At 42.6% G+C, this 12,020-nt stretch overlaps 1 protein-coding gene across 5 annotated transcripts in view; it reads left to right on the top strand.

Annotated features, from left to right (window-relative positions):
• Positions 1 to 521: 521 nt before the first annotated feature.
• Positions 522 to 12,020, top strand: part of dym (dymeclin) — a 231,371-nt gene continuing 219,872 nt past the window's right edge. The window contains exons 1-4 of one of the 5 annotated variants that reach the window (XM_065007583.1): positions 522 to 563; positions 2,214 to 2,429; positions 7,515 to 7,567; positions 7,908 to 8,001. In XM_065007583.1, the coding sequence (XP_064863655.1) occupies positions 2,290 to 2,429; positions 7,515 to 7,567; positions 7,908 to 8,001 (287 nt within the window). In that variant the 5' untranslated portion in view covers positions 522 to 563; positions 2,214 to 2,289. Of the gene's footprint in view, positions 564 to 597; positions 705 to 2,213; positions 2,430 to 7,514; positions 7,568 to 7,907; positions 8,002 to 12,020 lie in introns of those variants that run through there. The other 4 variants (XM_065007580.1, XM_065007581.1, XM_065007582.1 and 1 more) reach the window with 4 other exon arrangements.

Consider the following 12,020-nt stretch of genomic DNA (forward strand, 5'->3'; position numbering starts at 1 on the left):
GGGATAAAGTAACCCCATCAGACAACACTATCATAACCATAATAGGATAAAATATCAAGTCCTTCACAGACACACTAGGCTTGGAGTAAAAAGCACGCTCAGTGAAGAATCTCCATAAAAATCGTTTTTTAGTCCAGCACTTAATCTGTGTCCGGAAACTGTCCCACAGAGTTTTTGCTGCATCAATTGAGTCGCTTGACCTCTAGCTACTAGGGCCATCGATGGAGAAATATCTGTGACCCCTACGCTAGTTACAGTAACTAAGGTTATATTCCTTAGCCACTGCAATTTTAAAATGTAAAAAAAAAAAAAAGGTTTGAAGAAGATTCATGCCTTGCTAAGAAACTGTCCCCATCAGAGTTTAGGGCGGAACATTCCAGAGTGAACGTTTCAGATAGAAAAATGTCTAGAATCGTCTCGGCTTTGACAGTTTACTGTGTTGATTCCGTTCTACGCATTTCTATCTTCAACGTATTGACGTTACCCTTCCGCTCAACTGTCAGAGTGACGTTCACTTCACGCAAGTCTGTGGCGACGTGGAAATATGGTGGAAGGGGACTAGAGTAAAGTCGGAGCTTTCTCAAATTCTTTATTTAGTAAACATTTGTTTATCATTGACCTTTACAGCTATAGCAACTGTTCAACCTAAGCAGAAGACTGTCAAGAACCTGGGAGAAGAACGCGAGATAGGTGCCACGAGAGCTGTGAGCTGATGCTATGTGGCTAGATAGCTAGCATAACTTAGTTGTTAGCTCACTACCCATACATAGCTAACTAGTTCATCTATGAATTAGCTAGCTAACGTGTTATTGTAATCTCATGTCAGTTATAAATTCAGTTTCACAACCTTGTAGGAAGCGTGTTTCTAACCGCTGCATTTAGACCGTTTGATGAGCTAACGTTAGCTAGCTGCAGCTAGGGGGTGTGTAACGTTACTAACGTAAAGTAACTAACAGTAGCGTTAGTTAGCTAGCTTGCTATCTATTAAGCAAGTCCATTAACACCTTTCTGTATTAACCAATGACGTTACTTGTCTGGTCAATATTTATTTTTTACTGAAAATGTATCCCTACTGTAACTGTCAGACACCGATGTGCAAGGAGTGTGAAACGCAGTTTTGCGGCTGCTGCTTGTAGCTAGCTGGCTAACTAGTTAGGTTGCTATAGACTAGCTAGCAAGTCCATGTACACCTTTCTGTATTAACTAGCTAATACTTTAATGTCTGGTCGATATTTATGATTATTTTGTGAACTTAAAATGTATAGATAACTCTGTCACAGATGTGGCACTATTGCTGAAGGCCATGACATGGGTGTGATCAAATGAATGTGTGTACTAAAGGTGTGTAAGCAAACCGTAAGTCGATGGGCCAAACTCATCCTGTATTGCACCAGGTATGTTGAACAATGAACATGCCACGTAATGCATCACTATGCACCAGGCAGTCAATGTTTGTCACCTTACATGCATTGTGTGACAAAGTCAGCACGTACACTTAAATGAATTCAGCCTGTCACGTTTGAAAGGAAGCCTGATGTCATGACACCTTGCTCCCAGTGGTTCAGTATAAACAGATCCCTAACAGCGAACCTGTTTGGGACAAGAGCATATTCATCAACAGCAGGCGACAGCCGAGTCAGTATGTTCACATTCTGCCAAATGGGTCATATTTCCAAAATCAAGACAAGCTCACAAAAAGCTTCCAAACAGGGCAGAAATCCTCAAGGCATATTCTGTGAAGGATATGAGGATGCAAGCAGACAGATAGATGTGCGTCATGAGCCAGATTTGGGCCCGAATGTAATTAGGTCATTAGTCAGTTAAATAAGAAAAAATAAAAATTCTCAGATGTCATGCATGTTGCTGACTACTGGTGGTGTGAGTAGAGTTGGCTAAGTTTCATAGCTTTGCAATGCATAATTTAATGCAGCAAGTGGATCATTGCTGACTCCACAGCCAATGTCAAATGTAAACAGCTCTCACCAGGGAACAGGGAGATTCTTCTAGATCAGAAGTAGGCCTAAGTCTCAGGTAGAGGAGAGGATTGCTAAACGTCATAGGTACCCAGTCATTTAGAATTAGAAGTCAGGATTTTGTCATATTTCCTGTTTCATGAACTAAACCTATTTTATTCTATTAGATTCAGATAAGTAGACCTAATGTGTGTAGCGGATGAGCGAGTAGCCTAATCTCTTCTTGGTTCTCTTCCCCAGTACAGTGCCCAGTGTGGTAGTGGGAGATGAGGCAGTGAGAAAGAGAGCCTCTCCTCAGACCCCGTGTACTCAGGAGATGGGAGCCAACACCAGCCAGGTCAGTGACCTGTGTGAGAACCAGAGCCTCAGGACCCTGATCGGAACAGAGTCCATCTCAGAGAATGATCCCTTCTGGAACCAGCTCATCTCTTTCACCTTCATCAGTCCCACTAGCAGGTAATAACATGATCATCTGAATGATTAAAGTAGCAGTACTTAACATGTGTAAATATTTGTATGAACATAAGATTCAACAACTGAGACATAAACTGAACAAGTTCCACAGACATGTGACTAACAGAAATGGAATAATGTGTCCCTGAACAAAGGTGGGGTCAAAATCAAAAGTAACAGTCAGTATCTGGTGTGGTCACCAGCTGCATTAAGTACTGCAGTGCATCTCCTCTTCATGGACTACACCAGATTTGCCAGTTTTTACTGTGAGATGTTACCCCACTCTTCCACCAAGGCACCTGCAAGTTCCCGGACATTTCTGGGGGGAATGGCCCTAGCCCTCACCCTCTGATCCAACAGGTCCCAGACGTGCTCAATGGAATTGAGATCCGGGCTCTTCGCTGGCCATGGCAGAACACTGACATTCCTATCTTGCAGGAAATCACGCACAGAACGATTAGTATGGCTGGTGGCATTGTCATGCTGGAGGGTCATGATGAGCCTGCAGGAAGGTTACGTCATGAGGGAGGAGGATGTCTTCCCTGTAACGTACAGCGTTAAGATTGCCTGCAATCACAACGAGCTCAGTCCGATGATGCTGTGACACACCGCCCCAGACTATGACGGACCCTCCACCTCCACCTCCAAATCGATCCTGCTCCAGAGTACAGGCCTCGGTGTAACGCTCATTCCTTCTACGATAAACGTGAATCTGACCATCACCCCTGGTGAGACAAAACCGCTACTTGTCAGTGAAGAGCACTTTTTTCCAGTCCTGTCTGTTCCAGCGACGGTGGGTTTGTACCCATAGGCGACGTTGTTACTGGTGTACCTGTCCCGCAGGTGTGATGATCGGCTGTACCGATCCTGTGTAGGTGTTGTCACACGTGGTCTGCCACTGCGAGGACGATCAGCTGTCCACCCTGTCTCCCTGTAGCGCTGTCTTAGGCGCATATTTGCCAAGTGTGTCATATAAGCAGCATGATCATTACGCAGGTGCACCTTGTGCTGGGGACAATGCAATTGGCATACTGACTGTAGGAATGTCCACTAGAGCTGTTGCCAGAGAATTTAATATTAATTTCTCTACCATAAGCCACCTCCAACGTTGTTTTAGAGAATTTAGCAGTACGTCCAACCGGCCTCACAACCACAGACCACGTGTATGGCATCGTGTGGGCGAGCAATTTCCTGATGTCAACGTTTGTGAACAGAATGCCCCATGGTGGGGTTATGGTATGGCCATTCATCCGCCACCATCACCTCATGTTTCAGCATGATAAAGCACGTCCCCATGTTGCAAGGATCTGGACACAATTCCTGGAAGCTGAAAATGTCCCTGTTCTTCCATGGCCTGCGTACTCACCAGACATGTCACCCCTTTGATCACATTTGGGATGCTCTGGATTGACGAGTACGACAGTATGTTCCAGTTCCCGCCAATATCGAGAAACTTCGCACAGCCATTGAAGAGGAGTGGGACAACAGTCCACAATCAACAGCCTGATCAACTCTATGGGAAGGAGATGCAGGATGAGGCAAATGGAGGTCACACCAGATACTCACTGGTTTTCTGATACCTTTTCAGAGTATTCAGACCTCTTCACTTTTTCCACATTTTGTTTGGTTACAGCCTTATTCTAAAATGGATTAAATTAAAATGTTTCCTCATCGATCTCCACACAATACCACATAATGATAAAGCGAAAACAGAAATACCTTATTTATATAAGTATTCACACACTTTGCTATGAGACTTGAAATTGACCTCAGGTGTATCCTCCTGTTTCCATTTATTATCCTTGATGTTTCTGCAACTTGATTGGAATCCACCTGTGGTAAATTCAATTGATTGTACATGATTTGGAAAGGCACTCACCTGTCTATATAAGGACTTGTCCGTAGAGCTCCGAGACAGGATTGTGTCAAGGCACACATTTCTGCAGCATTGAAGGTCCCCAAAACAGTGGCCTCGATCATTCTTAAATGCAACAACTTTAGAACCAAATCAAATCAAATGTATTTATATAGCCCTTCGTACATCAGCTGATATCTCAAAGTGCTGTACAGAAACCCAGCCTAAAACCCCAAACAGCAAACAATGCAGGTGTAAAAGCACGGTGGCTAGGAAAAACTCCCTAGAAAGGCCAAAACCTAGGAAGAAACCTAGAGAGGAACCAGGCTATGTGGGGTGGCCAGTCCTCTTCTGGCTGTGCCGGGTAGAGATTATAACAGAACATGACCAAGATGTTCAAAAGAACCACCAAGATTCTTCCTAGAGCTGGCCGCCCGGCCAAACTGAGCAATCGTAGGAGAAGAGCCTTGGTCAGGGAGGTAAGCAAGAACCCAATCGTCACTCTGACACAGCTCCAGAGTTCCTCTGTGGAGATGGGAGAACCTTCCAGAAGGACAACCATCTCTGGAGCACTCCACCAATCAGGTAGAGTTTTATGGTAGAGTGGCCAGATGGAAGCCACTCCTCAGTAAAAGGCATATGACAGCCTACTTGGAGTTCGCCAAAAGGCACCTAAGAAACAAGTTTTTCTGGTCTGATGAAACCCAAGATTGAACTCTTTGGCCTGAATGCAAAGCGTCACGTCTGGAGGAAACCAGGCACCGCTCATCACCTAGGCCAATACCATCCATACGGTGAAGCATGGTGGTGTCAGCATGTTTTTCAGCTGCAGGGACTGTGAGACTAGTCAAGATCGAAGGAAAGACGAAGGGAAGACCTGCCCCAGAGCACCTTCCAACAGGACAACAACCCAAAGCACACAGCCAAGACAACACAGGAGTGCTATAATGCCAACTCCTTATCACTCAATGAAACAATGCCACTAACAGAACCAGTCTAGACAACCACAACAATTACAATTCAATTGGTTTAAACAAATAGGCTAAAGGAATCCATGCGATGGGTAATAGGTTACTTTAGTAGCCCAGTCCCAGATCTGTTTGCTTTATAGCCAACTCCTTGCAGCAATGACCATGGAGGTTGGCAAGACGGCACAAACAGATCTGGGACCAGGCTAATCAAATAGTCCAGGTTAGATGATGTATTCTCTTAATCCTATTTGTTTAATCACATTGAAAGGGAATTTTTGAAATACAGGTGGTGTTGTCACACAGAATTACACGTTTCTCCTGAAACAGGACATGTGTTTTAGTAGGTCAAACAAAAGGTTTGTAATGTTTACCATGGCTTCACTGCACCCTAACCTCTTTCCCAGTTACATTGTTAACTGTCTAACACACACATACACACTGCTTTTGAACTCTGGTTCGAAGACATTTTTTCCCTCTGTTACCTTGACGATAAGTTATTCTTGGCCCGTCAACATCAGCTAAGGTGCAGCAACAGAGGGTAGGTTTTAGTTAACTTCTTCCAAGTCAAACAGCTTTTATGTTACTATTTGCAGACCTCAGCTGACTTGCTGTAATGATCTAACTGACTTTATGATCTGGTGTGATGGGTAGTATAGTTGACCTTAAAGACACAACCCAGATATTTTAGAACTTTTCCTGTTGAAAAACAATATGCCACTTATAAATAGACTAATGTACACACTTTTTGTTGTTGTACTTTTATTTTTTTTCTCCCCAATTTCGCAGTGGTGGAAAAAGTACCCGATTTGTCATACTTGAGTAAAAGTAAAGATACCTTAATAGACAATGACTCAAGTAAAAGTGAAAGTCACCCAGTAAAATACTGCTTGAGAAAGTCTTAAGTATTTGGTTTTAAATATACTAAGTATCAAAAGTAAATGTGATTGCTAAAATATACTTAATTATCAAAAGTAAAAGTATAAATACTTTCAAATTCCTTATGACGCAAACCAGACAGCACCATTTTATTTTTTGTGGTTGTAAATTTACAGATAGCCATGGGCACGCACCAACGCTCAGACATAATTTTCAAATGCAGTATGTGTTTAGTGAGTCCACCAGATCAGATGCAGTAGGGATGACCAGGGGTGTTCTCTTGATAAGTGTGTGTTTCTGTCCTGCTAAGCATTTAAAATGTAATGAGTACTTTTGGGTGTCAGGGAAAAGGTATGGAGTAAAAAAAGCATCACATTCTTTAGGAATGTGAAAGTAAAAGTTGTCAAATATAAATAGTAAAGTACAGAGAGCCAAAAAAACTACTTAAGTAGTACTTTTCAAGTATTTTTTTACTTTTTCACCACTGCAATTTCGTGATATCTAATTGGTAGTTACCGTCTTGTCCCATCGCTGCAACTCCCCTATGGACGCGGGAGAGTCGAAAGCCATGCGTCTCCCTGAAACACGACGCTGCCAAGCCGCACTGCTTCTTGACACACTGCTCGCTTAACCCGGAAGCCAGCCAACACCAATGTGTTGGAGGAAGCACCGTCTAGCTGGTGACCGTTAGCTTTCAGGCGCCCGGCCCGCCACAAGGAATCGCTAGAGCGAGATGGGACAAGGAAATCCCCGCCGGCCAAACCCTCCCCTAACCCGTACGACGCTGGGCCAATTGTGTGCCGCCTCATGGGTCTCCTGGTCACGGCGGCTGTGACACCGCCTGGGATCGAACTCTGGTCTGTAGTGACACCTCAAGCACTGCAAAGCATTGCCTTAGACTGCTGAGCCACTCGGGAGGCCTGTAATGTACTCACTTATCGGTTGAAAAATAATCTGTATTAGAAATATCTAATACTCTAATTATATTTCCATGAATGAGTGTTGTGACTATACACACTGCTTGACAGTAGAGGGCACAATGGACTATCAGTGATGGTAAAATGGATGAACTTGAGTTTGTTAGCTGACACTGATTTAGTCAGTTCACAAGTGGAAGGATTGCAGTTTAATTGTCCCTGTTAAAGGAAGGACCATAGCTCTCTTATGTGAACTCTTGAGATACAGTGCTTGCCAATATCAGATCAAGAGCTGCTATGGCTGCTGTAATGGAGTTGATCTTGCTTCTACATCTGCATTGCTTACGCTTTGGGGTTTTAGGCTGGGTTCTGTATAGGCACTTTGTGACATCTGCTGATGTAAAAAGGGTTAAATGTCTTTACTCTCTTCTGTCTCTGTCTTGCTCTCTCTTCTTTCTCCCCCCCACAGTGGGGACTCCAAGCTGTTGGAAGAGGCTGTCATTCCCCTCGCCAAGATCCTGAGTAGGTCTCATGTTTGTGTATTAAGCTTGTCTGTTAACCTTTTCTACTTATTTGGGCTTTGTTGATTGGGTCAGCGGCCACCGTTTACACCAAAACAAGCTTTTACATTTACTAATTTCAAACTACAAACTTAATTGAGTGTTACATTTAATCTTCTGATATTTACAGACTTTTATTTGACAGATTTACCTGTAGTAAACCTGTAGAAAGCATGTTATCATCAGTAATTATATTATCTTTGTTTCATAAACAAGACGGTATAGATTATTGATGTGCTATGTGTCAGAATCACCAAGCAGTCTTTTTAAATACTATGTACTTCCTGTCTCTCTCTTTACAGTTGAGAACAATCCCAGAACAGGGAATTTTGGAGCCCTGGTGAGAATATTCCTGGGAAGAACCAAAGAGCTGAAAATATCCACAGAATGCCAAGAGTAAGTATCATGTGAAAACGAATTGTAAAGGGGACAGAATCATCAAAATGAATAGTTAAGTCATAAATATGTTATACTCTCAATGTTGAAGTCAATGACTGGGTTGAAGTGGTGATGCTGCAACCATTGACATTTCTCATTGGAATCTAGAGGTAGGCCTATAGTTGTGGGACAGTGACCTGGATAGTTCGATAATAAATACGTCCTGTGCTGTACACCATGGAGTGATGATGCAGAACCCCAGTTTGGGGAACCCTGTATTAGCAGAGGAGTCGGATAGATAGTACCAGTCAAGAGTTTGGACACACCTACTCAGTCAAGGGTTGTTCTTTATTTTTACTATTTTCTACATTTATAATAATGAAGATATCAAAACTATGAAATGACACATATGGAATCATGTAGTAACCAAAAAAGTGTAAAATAAATCCAAATAGATTTTATATTTGAGATTCTTCAAAGTAGCCACCCTTTGCCTTGATGACGGCGTTGCACACTCTTTGGCTTTTTCTCAACCAGTTTCATGAGGTAGTCACCTGGAATGCATTTCAATTAACAGGTGTGCCTTGTTAAAAGTTAAATTGTAGTATTTCTTTCCTTAAAAAACCTCTTTGGGATAGGAGGCAGCATTTTCACTTTTGGATAAATAGCGTGCCCAATTTCAACTTCCTGCTACTCATGCCAAGAATATAAGATATGCATATTATTAGTAGATTTGGATAGAAAACACTCTGAAGTTTCTAAAACTGTTTGAATCATGTCTGTGAGTATAACAGAACTTATGTAGCAGGCAAAACCCAGAGGACTAACCATTCAGAATTATTTTTGAGGTCACTGTCTATTCAATACATTTTCATTGGGGAACTGGATTTCTAAGGCACTTGTTTGAAGTTCCTAACGCTTCCACTGGATGTCACCAGTCTTTGGAAAATGGTTGAGGTTATTCCTTTGTGAAATGAAGAAGTACGGCCATCTTGAAACAGTAACACTGTTGAGAGATGGGCAAGACTAGAAAAGTAGCGTCAGTTTCTTGTCCTGTATTGAAAACAATAGACCCGTCTAGAATTTGATCGATTTATTAACGTTTAAAAATACCTAAAGTTGTATTACAAAAGTAGTTCGAAATGTTTTGGCAAAGTTTACAGGTAACTTTTGAGATATTTTGTAGTGAAGTTGCGCAAATTGGAAGCTGTTTTTTTTTCTGGATCAAATGCGCTAAATAAATGGACATTTGGATATATATGGACGGAATTAATTGAACAAAAGGACCATTTGTGATGTTTATGGGACATATTGGGGTGCCAACAAAAGAAGCTCATCAAAGGTAAGGCATGATTTATATTTTATTTCTGCGTTTTGTGTAGCGCCTGCAGGGTCGAAATATGATTTCTCTCTTTGTTTACTGTTGTGCTATCATCAGATAATAGCTTCATATGCTTTCGCCGAAAAGCCTTTTTGAAATCTGACATGTTGGCTGGATTCACAACGAGTGTAGCTTTAATTTGGTATCTTACATGTGTGATTTAATGAAAGTTTGAATTTGATAGTATTTTATTTGAATCTGGCGCTCTGCATTTTCCCTGGCAATTGGCCAAGTGGGACATTAGGATCCCACCTATCCCAGAGAGGTTAATGCGTTTGAGTTGTGTTGTGACAAGGTAGGGTTGGTATACAGAAGATAATATGGACTTGGTCTTTTACCAAGTAGAGCTATGTCAAGAACAGCTCAAATGAGCAAAGAGAAACTACATTCCTTTAACACATGAAGGTCAGTCAATGCAGAAAATGTCAAGAACTTTGAAAGAAGTTGTAAAAACCATCTATAATGAAAATGAAACGGTCTCATGAGGATCGCCAAAGGAATGAAAGACCCAGAGTCACCTCTGATGCAGAGGATAAGTTCATTAAAGTTACCAGCCTCAGAAATTGCAGCCCAAATAAATGCTTCAGAGTTCAAGTAACAGACACATCTCAGCATTAACTGTTCAATTGAGACTGTGTGAATCAGGCACTTCATGGTACTTCCGGCGCCGACAGATGGCTGCCTCGCTTCGTGTTCCTAGGAAACTATGCAGTATTTTGTTTTTTTACGTGTTATTTCTTACATTGGTACCCCATGTAATCTTAGGTTTCGTTACATACAGTCGGGAGGAACTACTGAATATAAGAGCAACGTCAACTCACCATCATTACGACCAGGAATATGACTTTCCCGAAGCGGATCCTGTGTTCTGCCTTCCACCTAGGACAATGGATCGGATCCCAGCTGGCGGCCCAAAACAACGACGTCGTAAAAGAGGCAAACGAAGCGGTCTTCTGGTCAGGCTCCGGAGACGGGCACATCGCGCGCCACTCCCTAGCATACTACTCGCCAATGTCCAGTCTCTTGACAACAAGGTTGATGAAATCCGAACAAGGGTAGCATTCCAGAGAGACATCAGAGACTGTAACGTTCTTTGCTTCACGGAAACATGGCTCACTCGAGACGCTAACGGAGTCGGTGCAGCTAGCTGGTTTCTTCACGCATCGCGCCGACAGAAACAACCATCTTTCAGGTAAGAAGTAGGGCGGGGGTGTATGCCTTATGATTAACGAGACGTGGTGTGATCATAACAACATACAGGAACTCAAGTCCTTCTGTTCACCTGACTTAGAATTCCTCACAATCAAATGTCGACCGTATTATCTACAAAGGGAATTCTCTTCGATTATAATCACAGCCATATATATCCCCCCCCCCAAGCAGACACATCGATGGTCCTGAACGAACTTTATTTGACTCTTTGCAAACTGGAAACCACATATCCTGAGGCTGCATTCATTGTAGCTGGGGATTTTAACAAGGCTAATCTGAAAACAAGACTCCCTAAATTGTATCAGCATATCGATTGCGCAGCCAGGGCTGGTAAAACCCTGGATCATTGTTGTTCTAACTTCCGCGACGCATATAAGGCCCTGCCCCGCTCTCCTTTCGGAAAAGCTGACCACGACTCCATTTTGTTGCTCCCAGCCTACAGACGGAGACTAAAACAGGAAGCTCCCGCGTTCAGGTCTGTTCAACGCTTCTCCAACCAATCTGATTCCACGCTTCAAGACCGCTTCGATCACGCGGACTGGGATATGTTACGCATTGCGTCCAACAACAACATTGACTAATACGCTGATTCGGTGAGCGAGTTCATTAGAAAGTGCATTGACGATGTCGTACCCATAGCAACGATTAAAACATTCCCAAACTAGAATCCGTGGATTGATGGCAGCATTCGTGTGAAACTGAAAGCGCGAACCACTGCTTTTAACCAGGGCAAGGTGACCGGAAACATGACCGAATACAAACAGTGTAGCTATTCCCTCCGCAAGGCAATCAAACAAGCTAAGCGTCAGTATAGAGACAAAGTAGCCTAATGATGGCGTGCTTCACCGATAGTAATTACTTGGTCAATGTCCAAATATTTATGGACCTGATTGTATGTGGGAACTCCTTCAAGACTGTTGGAAAAGCATTCCCGGTGAAACTGGTTGAGAGAATGCCAAGAGTGTGCAAAGCTGTAATCAAGGCAAAGGGTGGCTACTTTGAAGAATCTAAAATATATTTTGATTTAACACTTTTTTGGTTACTACATGATTCCATTGTTTTGATGTCTTCACTATTATTCTACAATGTAGAGAATAGTAAAAATAAAGTAAAACCCTTGAATGAGTAGGTGTGTCAACTTTTCACTGGTACTATTTAAAAAAAAAATGATTTCCCAAGGCAGACCAGCCTCTAGCAAGACAAGAGAGCCACCAGGCCTCTCAGTAATTAGTGGAGTCAGGGCGGCTCAAAGTTTGCCAGCTAGATCTGACAAAGATGTGTGCGGTGGAAAGGTGTCTGTGAACCTACCCTGCTTCCCATGAAACACCGGGGTTTACGTTCACATAGAAGCTCACCACAGTTACAAGGGAAGCCGTTATGATGGGCATATTCCTTGAATGTGTGTTAATAGGAGTGTTGGTGTGCATGGTTGTAAGTAATAGAG

This window comes from Oncorhynchus nerka, linkage group LG22 (genome assembly GCF_034236695.1).
Source record: "Oncorhynchus nerka isolate Pitt River linkage group LG22, Oner_Uvic_2.0, whole genome shotgun sequence".
NCBI classification, from domain to species: domain Eukaryota; kingdom Metazoa; phylum Chordata; class Actinopteri; order Salmoniformes; family Salmonidae; genus Oncorhynchus; species Oncorhynchus nerka.